Source organism: Lepidochelys kempii, chromosome 6 (genome assembly GCF_965140265.1).
Source record: "Lepidochelys kempii isolate rLepKem1 chromosome 6, rLepKem1.hap2, whole genome shotgun sequence".
Lineage (NCBI taxonomy): Eukaryota > Metazoa > Chordata > Testudines > Cheloniidae > Lepidochelys > Lepidochelys kempii.
In genome coordinates this window covers 39,259,267-39,285,573 of record NC_133261.1, presented here as the reverse complement: position 1 = coordinate 39,285,573, position 26,307 = coordinate 39,259,267, and the positions used below count along the sequence as shown (strand labels likewise).

Here is a 26,307-nt window from a genome sequence, read left to right as displayed (position 1 = left end):
AAAAGAAGTCATTTGTATGTGTGTGTATATACATATATATATATTTGTATGTATACATTGATTTTGAAACTAAGTAATGCTTTCCTTATTGTTTCTGATACACAATGGCATTTCTGTTATTGATCAGTGAAGCATGGCTCTGTAGAGAATAAGATGTACCTCATCTTCATGACTTTCTTTAACAGCCATTGTAGCATTCCTCTGGGTATTTTGACCAAGCTTGAGATTCTTCTCATTAGAGAGAGATGAGGTAACCAGGGTTCCCCATTTAGGCTTCAAAACAGCCATGTAATGCTATATGAAACTCTATGCAGCCAAGGTGTAGGGTGGCATGCAGAGAGCAAAGACTCATACATTCATGATCATATCATCAAAACATGGCATGTCCACTGTAGATCACTACAGAAAATGCATGATCAAGGGTGATAATGTGGATGTGCTGTACGCAAGGCTAAAGTAGGTACCCTGTCAGTTACATCACATATTGCATTTAATCACTGCAAATTCTAGAAATATTCTGGAGTACTGAGTACTGAGTACTATCAAGATAATCTGACTATGTGAGGTAGCATGCTTAAAGCAGACTGAAAGCCAAGATCCTTGGATTCTCTTCTCCTCTGACTTGATTCTGCGTAACTTCAGCACTTAGCCTCTCTTTGCCTAAATTTCCCTAGTATACAGACAACACTGTAACACTTATCTACTTCCCAGGGGAACTGGGGAAATTCATGCATTTGTACACCACTTTGAGATCCTTGGATGAACGGTGCTATAAAATTGCAGGGAAACATTAGTGCAAGCTATTATTTCTGAACTCAGATTTAGCAGTAGCTACTAATAAATGAATTGCATCATACCGTCACAGGCATTTGCTAAAAGCTGTATTAGCCTCATTCTGAGTTCGATATGAGGCCTTTCTCTTTTTCATCATTAACTGAAATCTGGCACTTGATTAGAGCATCATCTACCTGCAATAACCCAAGAAACACCTAAAGATACATCACATTGCTTACATAAATTAAAAAACATGCGGCTGAGGCATTTGAAAAGCCACAAATCTTGTCAATCAAATGAAGATCTAAAGAGTTTACTGTCACTTTGGATCCAGATTGTGTCAAGACAAAAACATTCCTTAGACACATTTAGAAAGGTTGCCTCACCACAGTCATCCAGTGTGTCATCATTTACCCTCCTCCTTCCACACACAAAAATCTACTAATATCCTCATAGCTGCAGTGGTGATTAGAACGCGTTTAATGTGGGAGCTCATTAATATATTATATATATATATTAGGCTTTTGGCCTGTTGTTTATTTAGATGAAAATCACATGAAAATAATGTAACTTAAGAATTTAACCTTAATTAGAGTTTAATGCATTAGGAAGCTACTGGGATGTACTTTTATGGGGATGCATATTTAATTTGTGCTAATTTATTCATGTCACTTAGGAGTTCATCCTACAAGACTCTAGCCTTGATCCAGCAAAGCACTTAAGCATGAGTTTTATTCTTTGCTGAATATAACCCCATTCTCTGCCAAAATGAATATAATACAGGAAGGATGTTGGTGTATGAAAGTCTGTATTTTAAGAATGTGGCTGTCCTCTGCCTCCCTCTGAAAAAATTATCTTGCAGATAATATGGTTTATTTTCCAGCTTGGAGACTGATTACACTGTGGCACAAACACAAGTCAAGGTGGCATTCCTCCTACAACATAAGAGTACAAATTTTCTTCATGCTGACTTGGTTAAAGTATCTGTACAATCAGTGTGTGAAGGTCAGGGAAGGGTATTTCTATGCCTGATCAAGCTCTTCAAAAGGTTGTAGTCAGCTCTTCCCTCACATAGTGTGACTCCAGCATCTTCAGTCCCTAGGGCTATGTCTACACTACCACAGTAAGTTGACCTAAGTTACACAACTCCAGCTACGTGAATAAGTCCATAACTTATGAGTGAATAACGTAGCTGGAGTCGACGTAGCTTAGGTCGACTTACTGAGGTGTCTACACTGTGTTGGGTCAACGGGAGACTTACCTTATTCTTCTCGTTCAGGGTGGAGTACCGGGGTCGACCAGAAAGTGATCTGCTGTTGATTTAGCGGGTCTTCAGTAGACCCACTAAATCGACCCCCGGTGCATCGATTGCCGGAGCATTGCTCCAGCGGTAGTGTAGACATAGCCTAGGACTCCCAGCCCTCTTCCTCTGGAGTGCCTTTGTGTTGTCTGATGCCTGTAGCTACAAAGTCTGAGGTCATGGAGAAGTCATTATTCTAATACACTTTTGACTAGTTGTATATTGTTTCATTTCTAAGATCAAGAATGGTAGATTCAGAACTGCAGTCTTCTCTTCTGCAATGATTAAACAGGGCCTATGTTACAGTATCAGCCATACACACCTCTATATGTTATTTCATAAACTTTAGGAGACATTTTACATTTTGAAAACAAGTCACAAAAATCAATTATATCCTCTCAAGGAGGAGGATATCTGAATTTTTTCACCTAATGATAATGATTTGTTACCAAGATTTCACAGAACCAAGTGACCTGTTACTCATATGTGTACTATGCAAAATAATATCACCACCTAGTTTAAAGTCCTTATTAAAGACTTTCAGAGCACAATTATTTATATTTTAGAAGTAAATTTGGGTGGACATGACTTTTCACCAAATTTTGTGCAATGATAACAGGACAAAGCATTTGTGCACTCAGCAACATTTCTTTTGAAGGAGAGGGTAGAACTGTTGCCTAATCGTTAGAATGGGAAATTAGAAATCAGGGCCCTCGGGCTCTGTTCACAGCTTTGCTATTGACTGTCTTGGAAGAGTCACAGACCTCTTTGTCACTCAGTTTATCCATACATAAAATGGGGATAACATTCGTATCTCTCTCAGGGTGGTGTGGTGCTTCCATTGTTCAGGCTTAAGAAGTTGTTTGAAATTCTCTGGTGAAAGTTACTAGTTAAATACAAAATAGTCTATAACAAAGTAATAACAAAACAACTTAGTTTGTTCAGATTAACAGGTACATTACATTCCAACTAATCCTTCATATAATTTTCTTGAGTTCAAATATTATATCTGGATAGTAGCAAGAAAATGCCTCATTTACAATGGAAACCATATTTTGATTAAAACAATTCAGAGGGAGTGCAACTTTCTTGATTTGTTTTGTTCCATATGAAACGCATATGTCAAAGCCCCAAGATCTTGCAAGCTTTCATAGCTCAAGTTTCTATTTAAATCAATGGGAGTTCTATGTAAGATGCCTTTCAGGATCAAGCCTTTTACTGGTACAATGGAACATGAAAGTATGTGATTACTAAAGCTTCAGTCCTGCAGTGTGCTCTGTGTGGGTGAGTCCCTGTGCCTGTATAGTGCCCCACTGACTTCAGTGGGACTTTATGGGGTGCAGGGTTTCCACTTGCATGGAACTCTTTGCTGTAAGGATTGGGCCTTTAGTTACAACATCTCTCCTATAGGTTCTATAGATATAAGAATATGTATACCTTATCAAACAGCAAGATGATGTTATTCAATCAACCTACTTTAGGACCCTACCTTGCTTTCACCGACTTCAGGATGGGACCTTAGATATTTGAAATTGTATAGATTATGGTCAGATGTAGACTTTTTTTTTATATGACATACCTGTGCCCACATACATTTTCACATCAATACTGAAATTCTATTGAACAATACTACATTGGTGCAATCTTTACTATATTTTTTTCAATCTTTATATATTACTTAATTTATCTCAAAAAAGTAGTTAGTCAGGACTGTGGCCCAAATTCAGCAAGTCAATGGGACAACTCACATGCTTAAAGTTAGGTACGTGCTTAAGTACCCTGCTGAACTGGGGCCAGAGTGTGCAGTTGAGGATATCAATCCTAACTATTTCCCCTTTGTTAGATGGGTAAGGAATAACAAGGGTCAGAAATCCTTTTGTAAAACTAAGAAACAGAGTGGATCAAGTAGAAATTGCAATTTAGCTATTAAAATATTTGAATATTTGATCCATTTCATTAGTATTAATCTGTTCTATTTTGCAACATGTACACTGAAAGCAAGATTCAATACTGAATTAAAGTTATCAACTCAAAATAGTTTTTCTTTCTTTTTTATTGAATAACAGTTATCTAGCCTATTTAAGGGTTGAAAAGTAAAGGCTCCTGAAACATGACATTTACTTTATTTGGTCATTGCACTTCACTTTCAAATTACTAACTTTAGTCATCTGTGGACTCATTAACATTTAAAACTGATCAATAAATTAAGACACTGACATAATTTCTTTACTTGCATTTTCCTCCTAACCCAAATTCAGATTCTCCAAAAGTCAAACTCCTTCACAGTTACCCAGGATACTTTCTTTTAGCCTAACCTTTCCTTTATCTCTCTTTCTTTAAATGCTCAGTTAACAAAAAAGCATAAGATTGGATGAGGATTGGATGAAGATCAGGGGGGCGTGTTGGGAGTGACATCAACTGAGACAATAAAAGGGCTTCTTAGTTACTAAGAAGTTCTATTTTAAAGTTACATTTAAGGGGTCCACTAGACCAATTCAGTAGTCTTTAAATATACTCAACATCAGAAGACAGTCAGCTGCTGACTTATCAGAAGCAGAAACCTGTTTAAGACATTATTTGGTAAGTATGTCATATTTTCTTTTAGGATATACTAGATAAATGATTTTAATAACAAATTATAATTCAGTTTGTGTATTTTGTTTTCTGATTAGGTTAAGCATAAAAATGGAATGAAAGTGAAAATCTGCTGTTTTTAAGATTGTTAACTGAATCAGCTTTTTAAAATTCAGTTAAATGAATAAAATTCACCTGTGATGGTGGATTAAAGAAATAACTCAAAGTGAATTCAACCACTGCATTTAAAATAGTTAGTTAGATGCTGTGCTTGGAGCATATTCATGCTCTGATGTAAAACATGGTGCTGTAAATGTTTTTTTGACCTACAGTAAAACTGTAAAAATCAAACAGGAAAGTAACAATAAAAATGGCATTGGAGGGTTCTATATTTATTCTGTCTCAGATACTTCACATCAGATTTGCTTTATTTACAACTCAAAAGATGTTTTTCTAGCTATCACCACTAAGAACTCAAATTGGAATCTGAAATTCAAAGTTATTTCTGCCTTTCAAAGTTATTTCTGCCATCACCAGTACTAAATATTCTGCAATTATAATTCAACTGGCAATTTTGTTGATGTGCAAAGCAAAATAAAATCCATCTCTCTTCCATAGCGATATGACCTATGTAATACTAGAAACTGTAAAAACTTGGGGCCCAATTCTGATTTTTCTCACATCAGGTTATATAGGGACTAACAACACTAACTTCAGTAGTTATGCCAATTTAAAGCTGCCATAAGAGAATCAAGATTCTTGGTTCTATCAGCAAAATCAGCAAAGTTTAGTGACACACAAGAAGCAGACAAAATCTAATACTTTGCATTTACATAGCTGTATGCAGGTATTTCAAGGAGCTTTACAAATATCTCCATGAGACAGAAATTAATAATAAATAATAATACTTTGCAACTAAACACTGCTTTGCATCCAAAGATATTAAAATGGTGGGTATTATTATGCCGATGATAACGTGGGGTAACTGAGGCATACAGCAATTAAGAGACTTGCCCAAGATTGTACTGAAAGTCTTTATAAAAATTAGGAATAGAATCCAGTTCTTCTGATACCTAAATTCCTTGTTGTATCCACTACATGTGAAAAACATTTTCATATAATCTCTTTTCTGACTATATACATGTTCAACACTTTTCTCTGTACCTAACCCTAACTGTACCCCTAGTTAAACTGGTTTGAAATTATTTGAAACATAGATTTACAAATTTCCTTCTTTTTATCCTTATAGTTAACATGATTTCTGTCAAAGATATGGCTAAGACTGCAGTTGTTGTATATGCAATTTGTTTCTTTGCAAAATCTGATGGAAGACCAGCGACGTAAGTATATTGCTATACATTTTTTGAATTTGGGGATATTTTTACTAATATTCTTTACTTTCCTCTTGACTGATTACCTGCCTATCATCATCTGAAATCTGACATCAAGTACAAGAATTAAAATAAACAATGCCACAAAACTAGACCATTTTCCTCTTCTAACCCTCCTCTGACTAATAAATCCACCACCAATTAAATATCACTATTTCCCCTCCCACCAGCAGACAGTATATCCCCTCCTGGGTAAAAATCCAGGTTGAATGAATATGCCTTGCACTGCCTCCCAAAAGTTCCCAAACTTGGGCTTTAGTGGAGATCAAGAATTGAAGGAAAGGCCATTATGAGATTGTTACTTTGTTCACCCTTCATACAGGAAGAGGTCAGTGAGTGAGATGCAACTGATGCACAATCTTGGGGAGCACCGGCATACTGTGGAGAGACAGGATTGGCTTCAGATGAAACTGCAGGATGTGCACAGTGCTCCTGAGGCACTGGTGGATGCTAGGACCCAGAGGCCCCAAAAGAAGGATGATATTGTTCTGGGAGAGATCAGAAGTCAGAGGCTGCTCCCTGAGCGTTTGCAGGCAGCAATGCAGAAGAAACCTGTTGTTCTGGACAAAGCTTACATGGACAACATACTCTTCAAAACAAAGTCCCAGTGAAAGAGGCATAGCATTGTATCTGTCCAAGTAAGCACATGTCTGTAAGTCACTGAGCAACTAGGGCATTTTATTATTATTTATTATTTGTATTACATTAGTTCCTAGAGGCCCCAACCAAGACTGCAGCTCCATTCAGCTAGGTCCTTTACAAACCTAGATTAAGAGATTGTCCACACCCACCCATCTCAAATGTTGATCATTTTTGAATATCTAATTCAATTGCTAATGTGTCCCATTTATTTCCAACGTTTAAAAAAAAAAGTATGTTAAAAAAACCAAACAAGAAGGAGGTATAAATATAAATAGTTACAAAAAAGGCAGAGTTAAAATAATTTAAGACCAGGTTTTACCACTCTTACATTGAATAGTACCTTAACCCAGTGGAATCCTCTACAGAATAAATTACTAATCAACCTAAATGAGGATGGCAGAATCTGACCCCATAATAAAAAGGGCACCAGTTCTATAGGGACTTAAACATGTGCTTCACTCTACATAAAGTGACCAGTCCCATTGATCTTCCACTCACAATGCATAAAGTTAAGCTCACGTCCGTTTACAAGATCAGGCCAAGATCTGGGAAGTGTTAATTACACATAAAAATAAAAAAAAGAGGATTTTAATTTAAAAAATATTATAAAATAAGGTCAAATATAAACACAGGAAAAACAAAGATTATCAATTATTAAAAGGAAAGGGCTAGAATTAAAACTAATTCTATAAACAACAGAAAAATCAAGGGTTAAATATAATATTAAAATAAGGGAAAGGTTTAATTACCCAACAAAGGCCAAAAGGATAGGATTTATAACATAAACAATAAAAGGAGATGTAGTGGCATGCATCTAGGTGTGAGGTTAGGTAACACAAAGTGGGAATGAGGTATGGATCAGACAATTAAAATTAAAAACAAAATCATACAAAATATTTTCATCCTCTCTCTTGTCTGTAAATTATTCACTCTCTAAATTGTCTGTAAGTTATCTTAGGCCCCATATGTGAGTAACTTGATGCATGTAGGACTAATAGTTCATATGGGTAATGTTACTCATGTGCAGACATAAGTATTTACAGGAATGGGGTAATAGATTCTAAAATCCTTGCAACGGGTTCCCATTAGCCTGTGGAAATCATTGCCACAATATACCACAGAGGCTGAGAGCTTAGCAGAATTCAAAAAAAGACTGGACATTTTTATGAATAACAAAAAGGTCTATAAGTAAAATTGTAAGGATAAAAAAAGAATAGCAAACAAAAAATCCTTAACCTGAATTTTGGAAGGGATACAAACCCTCATGAATTGAAGGTTTGGAGCATATGCTTTGGAGCATAAACATACGTCTGACTAATGGAGTTTAGGAAGAAACTTTTCCTATAGGTAATGTTTTCCATAATTGTCTGCTGTGGAGTTTATTGCACCTTCCTCCAAAGCATCTATTACAGAGCACTATCAGAACCAGATACTGGACTAGATGAGATGAACTGTTGGTCTCAGCCAGCCTGGCTTTCCCCATGTTCTCTAGCCGTTTTGCCAGCCATGGAAGTAAACATTTTCAACACCACCCACTCCCTGCAATGGCCAAGGGGAGGGGGGCAAAAACGGCTGGCTAATCAATGAAGCAAATGGAAAATGGCCAGCCAGGCAAAGCATAGAGCAAAAGATAAAGGCAGAGTGGGTAACAACAGCACAGCACTCCCTGGAAGTTGGCACCCTGGGCAACTGCCCTGCTTGCGTGTCCCTAGAACCTGCCCTGTTCCCAGTAATGTTTATTTGTCTGTTTGGTGCCTTCACACTTTGGGAAACCAGTGAACAAATAATAAATAATAATTTCAAAATATAAATTCAAATCTTTTGCAAATTAGAAATGTACTTGCAACTAGTGAACTGTATTTTGTTATCTTGACTATACCTTTACTAATGTAAAGGCCCTAATGCTACAAACAGATGATGCGCTAATGCAGACCCTGCACCTGCACAAAGTCCCATTACAGTGAATAGTATGCGATGGGTGTTTAGGGTTCTATGATAGTACATCTGTTTGTGGGACTGGGGCCTTAAAGTGCACCTTCTATTTATTCTTTTGTTGTATGTTTGTGCATAACTTAAAAAGGAATAAAATTGCATTTTTGTACCTATGTCTCGCTTATGTATCACCAAATAAAATGGACCAAAAGCTCTTGGACATTATTATAAAGCATAATGAACTCTGATTTTCCTGTCAGTATTTATATTGGTAAATGCGCGGATGAGATGATGGCGTAGAGAGGAAGGTTTTAGGTTTATTAGGAACCGGGAAACCTTTTGGGAAAGGGGGAACTTATACAGGAAGGATGGGATCCATCTAAACCAAAACAGAATCAGACTGCTGGCATAAAAAATTAAAAAGGTTGTAGAAGATTTTTTTAAAACTAAGAGCTGGGGGAAAGCTGACAGGTGTGGAGAACCAAGCGGTTTGGGTGAATATATTAAAGGGGGAACTCTATATCCTAGTAAAGAGGATAGGAAAGAAGTTGGTAAAGGGTAGGAGCTACTGAGGAACAGTCAAACATAAATCCCATTTAAATATACCACATGATGGCAAGCAACTGAACATGGATAAAATGTACAAGTGCTTATATACAAATGTTAGAAGTCTAAATACTAAAATGGATGATGGGTGAACTAGAGTGCCTTGTATTAAATGAGGATATTGATATAATAGGCATCGTGGAAACTTGGTGGAATAAGGATAATCAATGGGCCACAGCAATATCAGAGTAAAAAACATATAGATATGACAGAGTAGATTGTGCTGGTCGGGGAGTGGCACTATATATGAAAGAAAGCACAGAGTCAAATAAAGTAAAAATCTTAAATGAATACCATAGACTCTATGAACAGAAAGTCCATGCTTGAATAATAATAGTATAGCAGTAGGAATATACTACTGACCACCTGACCAGAATAGTGACGGGACTGAAATGCTCAGGGAGAGTAGAGAGGCTACAATGTCAGAAAACATAATAATAATGTGGTATTTCAACTATCCTCAGAAAGGGATGCAGAGATTAAACTTCTAGACACCATAAATGACTGCTTCTTGGAGCACCTTGTCCTGGGACCCACAAGGGAACAGGCAATTCTTGATTTAGTCCTATGTGGGGCACAGGATCTGGTACAAGAGGTGAATATAGCTGAACCGTTCAGTAATAGCAACCATAATGTATTAAATTTATATTCATATTAAATTTAATATCCATGTAGGAGAAAAATGCCAAAGAAACCTACCACAGTAGCATTTAACATAAAAAAAGGCACCTATATAAAAATGAGGAAGCTGTTAAACAGAAATTAAAAGGAGCAGTCACAAGGGTGAAAGGCCTGCAAACAGCATGGAAACTATTTAACAGAAGCTCATACAAAATGTATACTCCAAATAAAAAAACAGTAAGAGGACCAAAAAAATGCCACCATGGATAAACAGCAAAGTAAAAGAGGCAAAAAGGCATCCTTTAAAAACTGGAAGTCAAATCTTAGTGAGGAAAATAGAAAAGAGTATAAACTCTGGCAAGTCAAGTGTAAAAGTATAAGAAGACAGGCCAAGAAAGAATTTGAAGATCAACTAGCTAAGGACACAAAAACTAACAGCATTTTTTTTTTTAAGTACATCAGAAGTAGGAACCTGTGAAACAGTCAGCGGGGCCACTGGACAATCAAAGTGCGAAATAGGAATAAATGGTCAGTTTTCACAATGGAGAGAGATAAGTAGTGGGGTCCTCCAAGGATCCGGACTGGGTCCTGTGTTATTCAAAATATTCCTAAATGATCTGGAAAAAAGGGCTAAACAGTGAGGTGACAAAATCTGCAGATGATACAAAATTAGTCAAGATAGATAAGTCCAAAGCTAACTGCAAAGAGTTATAAAGGGATCTCACAAAACTGGGTGACTGGGCAACCAAATGATAGATGAAATTCTGTGTTGATAAGTGTAAGTAATGTGCATTGGAAAAAAATAATCCGAACTATATATACAAAATGATGGGATCTAAATTAGCTGTTACCACTCAAGAAAGAGATCTTGGAATCATCACGGATAGTTCTCCGAAAACATTTATTCAATGTGCAGCAGCAGTCAAAAAAGCTGACAATGTTAGGAACCATTAAGAGACATAATAAAACAGAACATATCATAATGCCACTATATAAATCTATGGTACACCCATAGTTTGAATACTGTGTGTAGTTCTTACCACCATATCTCAAAAAATATATATTAGAATGGAAAAGATGCAGAGAAGGACAACGAAAATGACTGGTGTGTGGAACAGCTTCTATATAAGGAGAGGTTAAAATGACTGGGACTGTTCAATTTAGAAAAGAGATGACTAAGAAGGGAATATAATAGAGATCTATATAATCATGAACAGTGTGAAGAAAGTGAATAAGGAAATCAGAGTAGCAGCCATGGTAGTCTGTATTCGCAAAAAAGAAAAGGAGTACTTGTGGCACCTTAGAGACTAACAAATTTATTTGAGCATAAGCTTTCGTGAGCTACAGCTCACTTCATCCAATGTGAGCTGTAGCTCACAAAAGCTTATGCTCAAATAAATTTGTTAGTCTCTAAGGTGCCACAAGTACTCCTTTTCTTTTTGTGAATAAGGAAATGTTATTTACACTTTTTCATAACACAAGAACTAGGGATCACCCAAAGAAATTAATAGTCAGCAGGTTTAAAACAACTGGAAGTACTTCTTCACACAATGCTCAGTCATCCTGTGGAACGCATTGTCAGGGGGATGCTGTAAAGGCCAGAACTATAAATGGGTTAAAAAATCAATTAGGTAAATTCATGGAGGATAAATCCATCAATGGCTATTACCCAAGATGGCCAGGAATGCAACACCATGCTCAAGGCCTCTCCCATGGAGAGTGTGTAGAATCACACTCCTAATTTTGACACTACTAAGCTGCCTGCAGGGAGAAAGGAAATACTGTATCCTGAATTTATTACATAAATATTCCATATATGAATCACTACTGAATTATTATTGAAACAACGGGCATAATTAAATCAGCAATCATGGCAGATGCTGACTCCTGCCAGCCCTAAAGAGGCTATGAATACTCCCAAAAAGAAATTCCAAAAGCTGTGCAGAACTAATAACTAATAATTGTTTTACTTCTGGGGAAGCAGAATGATAGTACAGCAATGAAAGCCTACAAAATATACTCCAGTAAAAACTGAAGAAATTGTAAGGTCAGTTGAGAAAACTACTGTTGTTTTTGCTGCTGCTGGCATTGTCTCCTCTAAATACTGCTGTTGAATATTGCTGAGACTGCTGTTAAACAGCATATAACATTTGACTCCTTGCCTAGGTAGCACATTCTTGATTCTAATTACTTTGTCTTTTGTGCTAGCTTTGTTGGCATTTTATTGTCCTAATGATGGATTTCCAGAATAGTCTGGTTTACCTCTCTGTTTTTAAAGGACAGAAAGAGAGAGCTCATTTAACTGAATCACATTTTGTTGCATTCAGTAGTTAAGCTTCCAGTTTTTCTCATATGCCATTTAAAGTTATAAGGGAGAAAAGCTTCATGGACACATCTCATGTAAAGTTTAAGACTTATTTGTTAATGATTCCCTATCTGAAAAGGTTAGTTCCAGCCCTGATAATGCATTAGACAAGGCCAGAGATATAAACACACTGAAACTTCAGAGCAAACTTTAAAGAGCGAACCAGGCAAAGATTATATTGAGTTTCAATCTCTGGAATCAGAGTCAATTTGGTGAACTTTCTCCACTAGTTGGACATCATCCTTTGCAAAGTGAATGCTAGCAATGCATTCTCATACCTGGTACCCCCCAAACTCAGGTTGTCACGCATGTTACTGGAACAATTCTATCTCCATCTATCAGGCATACTGCCACAGTTCATATTACATGGTTCTAAGAACTGAATAATTATTAAAATGTGTAAGATTGTGTCCAAAGGGGGCTCTATTCTTTTCATCTCCCTGCACTGCAAATATTTTTCCTTCTCTTTCTTCTTCCTCTCTCTCCATCCTCTTCTTCCAGCTTTCCAAGGGAGAAGATGTCACTGGTTTTAGACTGTAAATTCTTTGGTGAATTGACTGTTTTTGTATGTGTTTGTACAATGCCCAGTACAATGCGGGTGACTGAGGTATCAGCCTGCACACTACCCTAATATAAAATACTTAATTAATAATAATACTGGATAAGATCCTTAGAAAAGAGGTGAGCATTGAGTTTGGACCTGAATGCACTCAGGCTTGGGGTCAGTTTATTCTCCTCCCATATGGAGCATGCACCAAACAACTGAGCTTGTCTAGCATGTGGAGCATAACAATAACTATCTAGGAGAGTCGTGGATGGATAGGTGATCCCTGAGATAGCACAATCCCAGCCTTTTAAAGGATTTATGAATTAATAATAGGATTTTTAATTCATTCTTGAAATGAACTGGGAGCTACTAGAGGCCCTCTCTTGATCAGATTTACAAGCTTAACTCTTCATTTTGTTTAGATTTAACATCAGCCAACTCTTTTCTCATCTATGTGCTAGCTAGATGGAGATAGAGATGGAGATAGCTGCAAGATGGAGATAGCTGCATGGAGATAGCTGCAAGATTGTGGCATATACTGTGAAGGATTAAGGGAGTCAAGCATCATTTGCACATCATTGGCAGTTGAGCCCATAAAGTATCAGTTTCTCATAGAATCTAAATGTAAATATGGAAAAAGTGGTGGTGGAAAAGCAGTTGTCCAGCAGCACCCTCCCAGTATAGCCTTCAAGGAAAGATTTCTGAGCATTTCCCTTGACCCTTGTCTCATCTCTTAAGTGGGACAGAGTATCTTATAACAGTGAGGTCTAAGAGTATGGGAACAGATGTTCTTTGTCCATGGATTGCAGGAGACTATTCATCTGCACCACCAGCACTGTTTCAGATTTATTTCTGTCCAGAATGGAGAGGATCTAAGATTGGCTTGGAGTTTGTACTTGCTTGCTGTGTGATTAGCTTGCTAAGAAATAGATTTGGTACCAAGTTAGATCTGTTATGTCTCATAAAGGTTTCTTTATGAATGGGAGACTATAGTAGGTTTTAAGGTGGGAGGTAATATCCCTTTTTCAAACATGGTGTTGACAGCCTCTATTACAAGGATTCTAGTTACTCTTCTCTCTCTTTCTCCAGACAGTAATGACTTGCTCTTGATTAGTATGTCTAGGACTTCTAAATGGACTAAATCAGGGGAAGGAAGGTGTCATGTTAGACATGTAGCTGATGTTCAGTTCCGGGTATCTCAATAAACCGTGGATATGGGTGAGCTCAGTGAAAAAGGATGAATGCACCTCTATGCAAGAAATGCTGGGTTGTGTTATGTAGGCAGAGCGATGAAGCAACTCATCCCCACAGCTTTTGAGCATGTTTGTAGGGAGACGAGAAGAGAGAGTCTATGAACGCAGGCATGTAGAAGTTATTTGCGCTTCAACTTGTATGCCTCACCTTGGGTTTTCCTCCATCAGTAATCTAGTTTCTATCCATTTTTTCTTGCTCTGAGAAACATAAAGATCCATATAGATGGGGGAGAACAGAGTAATTTCATAGCTACTGAATTGATATATCTACATCTCCAGTTCCTCCCTCATCACTATACTTTGTGATTTGGGCCAAAATTGTAACCACAGATCTAGACCCTCTCAATTTACCAGGGTATTCAGATTCAAATGCCAGGATCCAAATCTAATGCTGTGGTATTGGTTTCAAAACGACAAGCATATGAAAACTCAACAGCATGGGTGATCTTGTGATCATAATTCAAGAGCATGACACCATATCCCAAAGTTCAGAGCATGTGGCAAAATGACATCCCTTCCAGCCACAAATTACAGGTGGTAGGCCAAATTGGCCCAATAAAGCTGATCACTAAAACAACAGGAGTATGTCTTTGTTTTCAGGGCCTGTCTGTCATTCTTACCTACAGAATGATGTTTTGTCCTGTTTTCGCAAAAAGAAAAGGAGGACTTGTGGCACCTTAGAGACTAACCAATTTATTTGAGCATGAGCTTTCGTGAGCTACAGCTCACTTCATCAGATGTTTACCGTGGAAACTGCAGCAGACTTTATATACACACAGAAATCATGAAACAATACCTCCTCCCACCCCACTGTCCTGCTGGTAATAGCTTATCTAAAGTGATCAACAGGTGGGCCATTTCCAGCACAAATCCAGGTTTTCTCACCCTCCACCCCCCCACACAAATTCACTCTCCTGCTGGTGCTAGCCCATCCAAAGTGACAACTCTTTACATAATCAAGTCGGGCTATTTCCTGCATAGATCAAGGTTTTCTCACATCCCCCCCACCCCCATACACACACAAACTCACTCTCCTGCTGGTAATAGCTCATCTAAACTGACCATTCTCCATTCTCCATTCTCTCTGTTTTGTAACTCTCTGCAGCCTGACCGCTGGGAGGAGATGCCCGCCAGCCGAGTCGGTGAAACTGGCAGCAGGCTAGCGACCTGTCTATAGGTTCTTATCGGCCCCCTATAGCCACGCTAACAGAGGCTGGATGAGACAAGGATCATCGTGCCCAAGCTTGTCGCGCTCCTCACCGCACTGCCATCACCCAGACCGGCAGCTGCCACGGAGAACGAAGAATCCCCCGGTTCATTCCCGCCCCTCTGTCCTGCCCCCCATGGCCTGTAACCTGCTGTGCCAAAGGTGAGGGGGCCGCTCCTGCCCGTCAATCTCCCCCGCGTCCACGCGTCTGCTCGGCTCCCTTGGAGAGCCTCCTCTGTGCGGCGCCTCCGGGTCCCCGCACGCTGCCTTCCTCCACGTGCCCCGCCCCCACGCGACTTTCCCCTCCCCCCTCATCTCCTCCCGCGGCCTGTCCCACTGCTGCCGCCGGCGGCTCTGGGCGCCACCCTGTCACCATGGAGACCGGGGACGCCCTGGTAGCACACCCGGCGCCCCCGCCGGCACTCTCGAGCACCGAACGTCGCACAGGCGACAGACACGCCCCTCGACCTCGTTTTCGGTTTCACCAGCTGGCGCCCCCGCGCCCCCCAACTTCCGCCTGGGGAGAGCCTGGAAACCAGCAAGCCCGCTACACGCCCCCCGTGTAATACGTCGCGTTCGGCGCAAACCTCGCGATATTTCACCCCTTTCCCGTTTCCTCTTCCTCCTCTCTCGCGGGAGGAGGAGCTTGCAGCGGCCGAGCCGAGGCCGAGCGGCCTGGGAGGTGCGGGAGCGGCCTGGGAGCGAGGCGGCCGTAGTCGTGGAACCTGGCGGGGTAGGTGCGAGGTCGGCCGGACCCCCCCTCCCCGGGCAGGCGGGGGCTGAGAGGATGGGGAGCGAGGTAGCGGCAGTGGGGTTGGGTGGCTGCGGAGCGGGGCGGGGGCGAAACCGGTCTGTGGAGCGGAGCGGGGCAGGGCGGGCTGTGGGGAGAAAGGGGCTGGGGGCGTAGGAGCGAAGCCGTGGCCGGGAGTGGGCTGTGGAGCCCGCAGTTGGGCCGAGGGGGAGCGGAGCTGTGTTGGGGAAGAGACTGGAGGTTCCGGGCGGCGAGGCGAGGCTTCGGGGTTGTAGGGCTGGGGAAGCAGGCAGAGCTGCGGGGCGCACAAGTGGGGTGTCTCTGGGGCTGAGGCAGAGGCTGGGGGTGGCAGGGGTGTAGATAAATGACCCCCCCCTTTCAGTTTCCTGCTTTGGGCCCTTTAAAGCACTGACCATTCTTCCTCCCCCGTGGCAGGTTTGCTGTTACTGACTATAAGGTGCTACTTCGTTATAAATAACCGTTCCTAAGGTACTCTGTGTACATTTGATATCTTGCCTTCTGGGAACATGGACAGTGGATTTGTTTCCTGATGCCCTTGGTTGGCCAGTCATACTAGTAGCTTTTGAATGAAATGGTTGGAGATGTTAGTAATACATAGTGTTAATGAAGGTTTTCTGTCACGTGTCAGAATTGTATTTCCTGTTGGGGATTGAAAGGAGCTCTGTTCTCTTGTGTGCCAGTTAAAAACCGTGATTAAACTGTATAGGGCAGTTCTGCAGGTTCCTATGAAATTAACATCCCTTCGTCTCAGTGATGTCTAGTGAACAGTGAAAGATTTCTTTGTGTTCAATCGCTTAAAGCAGGGCACTTAGCTTTTGGGGCCTCTCTCTCAACACCAAAATGAACTACTCTCAGTGGGTGGCTAGGTAAAAACAGTGAGTGGGGCGTTGCTAAGACTGTAGCCTGTCCCTGATTCTTTTGGATTTGTGATTTGTTTTTGGTGATGTTGAATTTGTCAATGTTTTACAGTGAAATCCTATTGTAGGACCATAAGATGGTGGTTTTCAACCTTTTTTCATTTGCAAACCCCTAAATTTCAAATGGAAATCTCAGACATAGTCTGTGGACCCCAGGGACCCACATACCACAGGTTGAAAACCACTTCCATAAGACACATAATGGTGAATGTACTGATTGACCAGCAACTCTGCCTTACCTTGATGAAGTCTTAGTTCTGATGTTTTCTTCAGCAGCTCCAGCTTTTCCGCTGAGCTTCCTGAAACTATTGAGAGTGCTTCTTTGCCCCAAAGTGTGTGTCTGTTTTGGAAGATACGCTTTGTAGTGCTGTAGTGGTGCCTGAAATATGTAATGTCGCATTCTGACAAAATTGCTTTGAGAAAATGGAATTGCAAGTTTTTGGATGAGTGAAATGCAGTCGATCACCAATGCTGCAAGCAACGTAGCATAAAAACCCACCTGCAACCCCACTCACCTCTCCAGTTGTCACTTCGTCTCCTTCCTCCATTTCATCTCTAAGCTCATGGAATGTCATCTAACACCTGTCTGGAGTTCTTTTCCTTCAACTCCATCCTTGACCCTTTCCAATTTGGGAAATGCCCACTTCACTCATCTAACTAGTTCTCACCAAAATTCACAAACAAGTACTCCATCTTCGTCACTCTTATCTGTTAACTGACTTTGACATCAGTTATGCTCTTAAAATCTTGTCCTTCCTTTGGCTTGCAATGGTTCTGTCTTCTGCTGGTTCTCCTCTTACTTGAGACTGTTTCTTCAGTGTTTCATTCACAGGATACTCCTCATCCCTGCTTCAACACTCAGTGGCAGTACTACAAGGCTCTTGGATTCCTCTTCCCCCTCTGCACATTATATCTGGGTGATCTCATTCAAAAGCAGAGCTCTAGTTATCATCATTATGCAGATTTACAGATCTTCCTTGCTACTTCACACCTGCCTCCTTCTATCCAGACTAAAATCTTTCTACATCACCTTATGTATATACATTTGAGAGAGTCAAGGTAGGTGAGGTAATGTCTTTTATTGGACCAACTTCTCTAGGTGGAATGGACAAGCATTCAAGCCCAATCCACCTTGTGTGTCTCATATCCTGGGACCAACAAGCTACAGTAACATAACAAACAATGATGGTATATACATCTCTCAGTTCAACCTGACAGTGTAGTCAAAACAGAACTGTTTATTTTCTCCCCTCGCTTCCCTAAACTTCTCTCCCCTTTCTTGGTGCTGTTGTTGTCCCCAGCTGCCATCTCTTTTACTCAGGACTGCAGTCTCAGTTTCATCTCTGACTTATTCTCTTTCCACTCCCACATATCCAGGCTGTCTAAATCTAGCAGTTTTTTCCCTGGATGGCATCTCTAAGACTGGACGTTTTCTTCCATCCACACAGCTAAAACTTTTGCCCAAAACCTCATGTGTATGTCTACTCAGCAAAGAAAAACCTGTGGCTTGCTTGTGCCAGCTGGGTTGGGCTCAGGGGCTGTTCCATTGCTGTGTAGACTTCTGGGCTCGGGCTGGCACCTGAGCTATGGGACCCTCCTACCCCACAAGTGTCCTGGAGCCTGGGCTTCAGCCTGAAACAGCCCTGCAGTCTGAGCCCTACAAGCCAGAGTTGGCTGGCATGGGCCAGCTGCAGGTTTTTCTTTGCTGTGTAGAAATACCCATTAGCTCAGAGGTGGGCAAACTACGGCCTGTGGGCCTCATAGGGCCCGCGGGACCATCCTGCCCGGCCCCTGAGCTTCCGGCTGGAGAGGCTAGCCCCTGGCCCCTCCCCTGCTGTCCTCCCTCCCCTGCAGCCTCACTTCGAAACTCCACCAGTGCTCTGGCCCTTTGCTCCTGCTGGGCAGCGCAGTGGTGTGGCTGGCTCCGGCTGGGTGGCAGGGCTGCAAGCTCCTGCTGCTCTGAGTGGCATGGTAAGGGGGCGGGGAGCTGGGGGGGTTGGATAAAGGGCGGGAGTCCCGGGGGGCAGTCAGGGGATAGGGAGCAGTTGGTTGGGGAAGAGGTTCGGGGGGGCGGGGCAGTCAGAGGACGGGGAATGGGAGGGGGTTGGATAGGTGTGGGAGGCCTGTCAGGGGGCGGGGGTTTGGATATGGTTTGGGGCAGTCAGGGGACAGGGAGCGGGGTGGGGTCCCGGGGGGGGCAGTTAGGGGCAAGGGGTCCCGGGAGGGGGCGGTCAGGGGGCAAGGAGCAGGGGGGGTTGATGGGTCCAGACTTCTGAGGGGGAGCAGTTTGGGGGTGGGAAGTGGAAGGGGGCGGATAGGGCATGGGGGCCAGGCTGTTTGGGGAGGCACAGCCTTCCCTATCTGGCCCTCCATACAGTTTTGCAACCCCGATTTGGCCCTCAGGCCAAAAAGTTTTCCCTCCCCTGCATTAGCTCATTGATTGCTGCAACTTCCTCCTTTATAAACCCTTCCTGGTTCTTGGGCAGTGAGTCAAAGTTTATTCCATGATCCTTTTGTCACTGGTGTTGAGTAGTATTGAGCTAATTATGGTTCTGCTGGAGTGGTATTCTCACTTACTGAGGCAGTTGAACTGTTGATAGCTGTGACTGGCCTTTTGATTTCTAGCCCTGCAAATAAGTTGGGAGATGAGTGATTAACCTGTGAATTGCTATTCTATTTGGTCCTGCAGTAGCTGGTAAGATTTTGCTTTCCTGTAAGATGAGTCCACTCCTGCTTTCATTGAAATCAATAGGAGCAGGCTGAGTGACTGAATTTCACTGAGCTGATTTATTGATGTCCTTTGAAAAGTAGGAGGACAAGCTTTTAGGTGTGTGCTGTTGTGAGACTAGACCCTTCTCTTCCATAACTCCTGCAGTAGCAGTAAAGTGAAACTTACCGTTCGTCTACATCTGCTGTTACACAGGTGAGAATGTTGTCAGTTTCACTCTACTGCCACCTATTGTTTATTCATGAGGGGAAGTTTTCTTAACATCGCTGTAGAGTACATGGGTGCTATTCTAAGTTCTGAATTACTTGCATCTCACCTAACCTAATGTTAGGTAATAGTGTATTGCAGGGTATGTTTATCAATTAGGCTTGATCAGTGTCAATTTAGTAACATTTTATAAGTAATTATGGTTGATATACAGCTACGTAAAGTAGCTTTTATATAGGAGATGTGTACTTAAGTCTACAACAGATTTATTCAACAGACATGGATCTTCACAGTAGGTGAGGTTGGATTTGTGCGCGCGCCAATGGCAAATGCTCACTTGGAACTTCTTACAAAGCAGATTTCATTGGGACTGTAAGCACACCTGCTTATCTCCTCATCTCAACCCAGCTAAGGATATATAAAGGAGTGCAGTTCAACTGCTATTCATATTCTTCTGACAACTGTAGGCACTGAGCAGCAAACTGACTGTCTGTCCCTTTTGTGAAGTTTAGTATTTTAACTTAGAAATTTGGAATATTTAATAGCGTGACTTTTGTCAAAATTTTGGTCCCACTGGGCATTCCATTTTCCAGGCTCTAGTGACGCTTGGGCGATTGTGAGTCTGTTGTTCAGCTTTAAGATGTATTCCTCTGAGGGTACTGTGTCTGCAACAGGTGAGTTTTCTGTACCTACTCTGCTTTCTCTGTATTAGATTTTTACCAGTCATACATGTAGAGTTTGGGGTATTAGCCTTAAATTCTACCTGTTGGCAAATTGAATATTATCCTCTTACTGATCAACTGGAGCAGTCAATGTGCAGTACCTGGCCCCTATCTGGTGAATCAGGAACAGGCATCCAGCAGACTTCCTTGCCAGCAAAAGCTTGATGTCCAAGGACTTGTCACTTACATTTGATACTGAGGGTTAGGCTAAGCTACCACCAAAGAACTCTTCACTCTTGTAGTTGCATTCCCCAAAATCAGGCACCTAGAGTTGGAAGGCGTCTGCTCTGTCAAGCTCAACATTGGCTTCAGTGTCAATGTGGAAAGACCTATTGAACTTTTAGAGGATTATTTGCTGGCAGTGTTTGTTTGGAGTTGAAGAAATGGAGCCATGTGTCTCACAACTAAATTTGATGTCATAGCCAGTGTAACAGATTAGTGTGCCACTGGAGGCCTGGTGCTAGCCATCCCTGATTACAGAATCAGCCACACCTTGGAGAGATCACAGTGATTGCCCTATAAAGAGCAGTGGAAAGCTCAGAAAATTGTGGAGAAACTGCAGAGTGTATGAAGAGCTCCTGCATGAAAGACTTGAGATCAAGGGAGCTGTGACTGAGAAGCACAGGGAGCTGTGACAGAGAAGCAGAAGGCTCCTGTAGGGAAATCCAGATGGAGTTTGACCCTAGAAGTTTGGGGGTCTAGGAAGGTAGGTTCCAGATAGGAAGAGCTGGGAGGATGGGCTGTGAGAACAGAGTAGGACAGAAGAAGAGCTTGGCTGAGAAAGAAGACACCAGATCAAAGTATGGACTGTAGTCTGGTGATGGACTTTTATTTTGGGACCCTGAGGATTGTTGAGCCGTTTTTGTGAACACCCCTTGTCTGGGGCTGATTTAATATCTAAATGAAAATCTGTGTGTAGCAATTAAGGGGCTCACATGAGGGGGGCTAAAAGTGGCAGGGGGCCTGCTAAGTGACCCCTGGCTATGAGGGGGTGCTCATTAAATGGCCACCCCATTACAGCCAGCATGATACTGCATCATCTTCCATGCCAGCCACTTCTGTATGTTAGAGGCCTTCTAGCATCCAGTCCATCTGGTTTTGGAGACCTTTGTCTGCTGCATTGGGTTTCAGTGCATCTGTATCAGGTGTCTCAGTGCTTCAGCATCAGTGCCTCAGTGAGGATGGATAGCATTACATCCAGTTCCCAGGTGCCAAAGAGTCTGTTTGTTGCACTGAAAATTCTGATAATTCCCCTCCCTTCCCCCCCCCCCCCACTTTTTTTTCTTTTCCTTTTCCCCCCTAGGATCTGGCAACAGAGAGAGTTGCTATTGGGAGGTAAGTCTGCTGCAATTTTCACTGGGTTAGGTTTTTTTTCCTTTGTGGCACAAAACAGGGAATCTTCTTCTGCCTCTCCCTTTCATGTGTCAAATATACCACATCTTGGAGAGGTGGATTCTAGTGCCTGGGATCAACTTCACTGCTAGGGAGTCTGAGGTTTAGCCTGTGGTGCTTTCCTTTCAAGAGCTATCAACTCGTTCAGTTCAGATGTTGTAAGCACTTAAAAGGCCATATGTGGAATCCCTCTGCTTTACAATGGGGTGGCTCTGCTTTACAGATGACTAGTCCTCTGACCCTATTGGGAGATGTGGGCTCAATGCCTGAAATTCAAAAGACCAAAGACAGATTCCCTCAAAAAAGCTGATAAGTCCATCCTTTTAGATTTATATATTGAAGAAAAATGGCTGCATCTTTTCAGCAGACGTCTTTGCCTTAACCCTTCAGTTCACTTAGCTTTGAAGTGGAAGCTCAAGAGCTTAGATCAGTGGTCCCCAAACTTTTTTGGTCATTTCCCCTTTCCCTCCCCCCAGGAGGCCTATGGTCGGGAGCAAGCCTGTGGTTGGGAGTGGGGCTGGCGCTGCAGTGGGGATTGGGGGTCATGGTCGGAGTGGAGCTGGGGACAGAGCATAGCTGGGTGGTGCTTCCTCTCTGCCCCCCATGGGGGCTGCCCTGGGCCCTGCTTTGCTCCCCGAATGTTCCTCCATGCCCCCCCAGGGCATGTGCCCCCAGAGTTTGGGGACCACTGCTTAATATAAGCTTTATATAAATGTACTGCTGAGCACCTACTGCCACTGTTCTCTTTAACTCCAGGCAATTCTGTGGTTGTAATGTCAGAATGTCCATCTCATGATTTCAAGAATTTCCAGGAACATCTGAGAGTGGCTGACAGTCTCTGGATCTGGAGTCAGTGGTGATGGGAGGGTGGGGGGAAGAGGTGGAAATAGTCTTTCTGTTACCTCTGGTGAAAGAGGCTCTGAGAATAGCCAGCCAATGAATGAATGAAAACACCAACTATGGACTTCTTGATGAGCCTGTACCTTCCCATAACTGAAAGCTGACCAGTGTTACACAGAAGGGGTTCAGATATTCTTACCCAATCCCCAATTTCTCAGTTGTGCATACAACTCATGATGGGTCAAGAAAGTCTGTTCCTCCTCTCCTGATCCCAAGAGACAAAAAACCAAACCAGATTGCGAAGATAAGATGTAGTATTCTATCAAACAACAAATGTGCATACAACTATCAATTTGTTAGCTAATTTATGTCTTTCATATCTGGGATAAACTATCCCCATTATTTTATAAACTGCCTGAGGAAGCTAAAGCAAGGGCATGTAGAGACCAAGCCCTGGTCTACACTAGTGAGGGGGATCAATCTAAGTTATGCAACTTCAGCTACGTGAATAATGTAGCTGAAGTTAACGTACTTAGATTGACTTACCGTGGTGTGTCCACCACGGTGAGTCGAGTGCTGCTGCTCCCCTGTGGACTCTGCCTGCGCCTTTCGCGGCGCTGGAGTACAGGAGTCAACGGGAGAGCGCTCGGGGTCGATTTATCATGTCTAGACTAGATCCCCTCTGGATCGATTGCCTGCCTGCCGATCCGGCGGGTAGTGACAACATACCCTAAGTTGCCATTGACACTGCAGTGAGACGATAGGCAAACATAGTAACCGCACACCCATCCTAGCTAAGGTATTCTGATTTGCCAAATGAGGTACAGAGTGCAATAGGAGATCCTCCCCTTATGGACTTACATTATTCAGTCGCAAGACAGAACTCATTTTACCATTTTAAAGGCTAATGGTCCATGTCAATGTCTGACCTTCTGTGTGTGTGACTGTAAGTATATCTTTTGTGCACATCCCAGATTCTTATCTTATCTTGTATGATCCCTGGGGTAGGAGGAAATCTGTCATCTTTTTTTTAATGTTGTTTTTTCCCAAGCCTGTTGGTTACCTGGGGAGACTAATTGCAGTAAAAGTGGATTTGCCTCAGTGAAATGTTTAAAAATGAACCAGTGAGATTAGTTATTATTTCTAAATTGGCAAATGTTTTCTCATTCAGTTCAGACTACTGCACAGCTTCTCTCTGTGGTATCATACCTTTTTTATGTTTTGATACATTTCTCTTATTACCTGGTCTTATTAGAGCAGTAAGAGCTGAAAAAAGTCACTTGTACTGACATAAACTTGAACCAAAAAAGCTGATGCAAAAAGCAATTTATATGAGTAAAAATATCATCTGTACATACATTAGCTATGATTTAAAAAAAATACAGTGGTGCAAATCCTCATTCTTTAGGGCATCACCTGTTTGCTAACTATGGTCAGGAAGTAAGTACTTTCCCCATCATATAGTAAAGCCACAGGCATTGTAGAGTTTTTGCCTGTCTCTGAAGCATCCAGTTAAGGACAATGCAGGATCCTGGGAAGAATTCCTGTGTAAGAGCTTATTTATTATGTGCTACATTGAAACATTTTGTTACAATATATGATCGGGAACATTTGTGGGTTGGGCTTTCTTGATGATGACATAGCTGCACACTGTCTCCCCGTGGTACACAGATCTAGTATCTCAAACTTCCTCACAATCCCTGTGTCTGTTACATTAAATGAAGGGAGAGAGAGAAAGTTGATGGACAGAACAAAGATGAACGTGGTAAGGGAGGATGAGGAAACTGAAGGAGAAAAAGCAGATTTTAAATTGCTCCTTTCCCTTCAGAAGCTTGGCTGCCACTTCAGCTGCAGTTTAGTGCGTTTGGCTTCTTTTGCATCACTTTCCAGTGTAAAAGTTAAATTGAGAGCTGTTTAATATTCAAACATTATTTTTTATAAAAAGAGTTGAAAATAGCTGCTTCATACTTATTCTGGTAGGGCAGCTGACTTGAGCTGAAGGGTAAGGTGCCAAGGCTAGGATATTTGCTGGCATGGCTATGTTAGTCGAGAGTGTGAAGAGGTATGATCTCTGATGACACAGCTGTATCTCAAGAATCCCCTACTGTAGATACAGTTACAATGGGCTGGTAAATCTGTGCTTTTATAGGTATAGCTTGTTTTGCTCAGGGGGTGGTGTAGATTTACTATACTCATATAAAGCACAGTTTTGCTGTTCTATTTCTGTCTGTGCTCGGAGTGCTTTGCTGGTAAAGTATATTGGTATACCTATACTTATAAAGTTCTCCTAGTGTAGATATAGTCTAGAATAGTCCAGGGAGCTGTGATGGGTTAGACCCGCCCTCGCCCTGTTTGGGATGTCACCTGATGTACCTAGGTTTCACTGAGTCTGCCTGCCGCACTAGCCTGGGCTCCCTCTCCCTGTTCTGCTGAATCAGGTTCTCGGCCTCTGGAAGCACACACACACACACGTAGGGATGCACCAGCTGTAGAATCACAGAGTCTGCAAGCAGCTCTCTATGGGAAGATTCAGCTAGGATATTGCTCTGCACTCAACTGCACACCCCCTTTGGAGGAGTAAACGCAAAATAATATTGTCTTGCAGTGTATAGAAAAGTCTGAACAGCGCAAGCTCATAAAAATTCACCCTCTCCCTCAAGGGAGCACAGCTTCTACACCCTCCTCCCCCACCCCACCCCGGATATTAATTGAATTAAACTGGGTTATGTTATAAACAAGAAATAAGTTTATTAACTATAAAAGGTAAACTTTAAGTGATTATAAGGGATAGCAAACAGAAGAAAGCAGATTACTAAGCAAATAAAACAAACCACGCATACTAAGCTTAAGATCTTAAAGAGATTGGTTTCAAGAAATAACTTCTCACCCTAAATGTTGCTTTTGGGGCAAATTGCAGAAATTCTTGAAGGTTAGCTACCCTGCTTGCAGCTTAAATCGTCAGGTATCTTATTCACAGACCACATGGATCCCTTTTCCAGCCTGGCTTCAGTACTCCTCTCCCTTTCCCTTTGTCCTTCTTCTTTCGGTGTTTCCAGCAGTCATATTGGGTGGGTATTCAGTGAGGAGTGAACCAAGATCAACTTACTCCCCTGCCTTAAATAAGATTTACATAAGGCGGGAATCTTTTTTTTCCCAGTCTCGATCTCACCCTCCTTTTAGTGAAAAATTACTAGAAATCCACGGTGGTGTTTCTTACCAGATGACAGGACCACTTGACCTATCAGTGTCACTGCAATGACCCAGGATGCCTCTCAGGAAGGAGAGAGATTAGTATCTTCAAAGTCTTATTGTTTCTTCCTATTGGCCCATCAAGACTGTTGTCTTGTGGGTGTCCCCCAAATACACATCCATACATAGTCAATATTCCTAACTTTAGATACAGAAATGATACATGCATAAAAATTGGATAATCACATTCAGTAAATTATAACCTTTTCCATGATATCTTAAAAGACCCATCTTGCATAAAATATATCTTTTATGCCATATCCATATC

General features: G+C 41.8%; 3 protein-coding genes across 8 annotated transcripts in view; 2 read left to right on the top strand and 1 right to left on the bottom strand.

Moving 5' to 3' along the window:
• The window catches only part of LOC140913836 (uncharacterized), a 30,271-nt gene extending 14,800 nt beyond the window's left edge, over window positions 1–15,471 (bottom strand). Inside the window, exon 1 of the mRNA XM_073350642.1 lies at window positions 15,266–15,471. Within this exon, the coding sequence (XP_073206743.1) occupies window positions 15,266–15,324 (59 nt within the window). The 5' untranslated portion in view covers window positions 15,325–15,471. The remainder of the gene's footprint in view (window positions 1–15,265) is intronic.
• Window positions 4,479–6,650, top strand: PTH (parathyroid hormone). Its single transcript, XM_073346334.1, has 3 exons — window positions 4,479–4,515; window positions 5,895–5,988; window positions 6,362–6,650. The coding sequence occupies exons 2-3, from the start codon at window positions 5,903–5,905 to the stop codon at window positions 6,648–6,650; spliced, it is 375 nt and encodes a 124-aa protein (XP_073202435.1). The 5' UTR covers window positions 4,479–4,515; window positions 5,895–5,902.
• A 356-nt stretch (window positions 15,472–15,827) lies between the features above and the next one.
• The window catches only part of BTBD10 (BTB domain containing 10), a 58,235-nt gene continuing 47,755 nt past the window's right edge, over window positions 15,828–26,307 (top strand). For 3 of the 6 annotated variants that reach the window (XM_073347657.1, XM_073347656.1, XM_073347655.1), the window contains exon 1: window positions 15,828–15,945. The gene's annotated coding sequence lies outside the window, so the exon portion shown is untranslated. Of the gene's footprint in view, window positions 16,012–26,307 lie in introns of all 6 variants that reach the window. The other 3 variants (XM_073347659.1, XM_073347658.1, XM_073347661.1) reach the window with 2 other exon arrangements.

Coding starts and splice junctions, on each gene's coding strand:
- PTH (XM_073346334.1), top strand. CDS start 5,903: ATGATTTCTGTCAAAGATATGGCTAAGACTGCAGTTGTTGTATATGCA. Junction 5,989..6,361: donor TCTGATGGAAGACCAGCGAC/GTAAGTATATTG, acceptor CCCTTCATACAG/GAAGAGGTCAGTGAGTGAGA.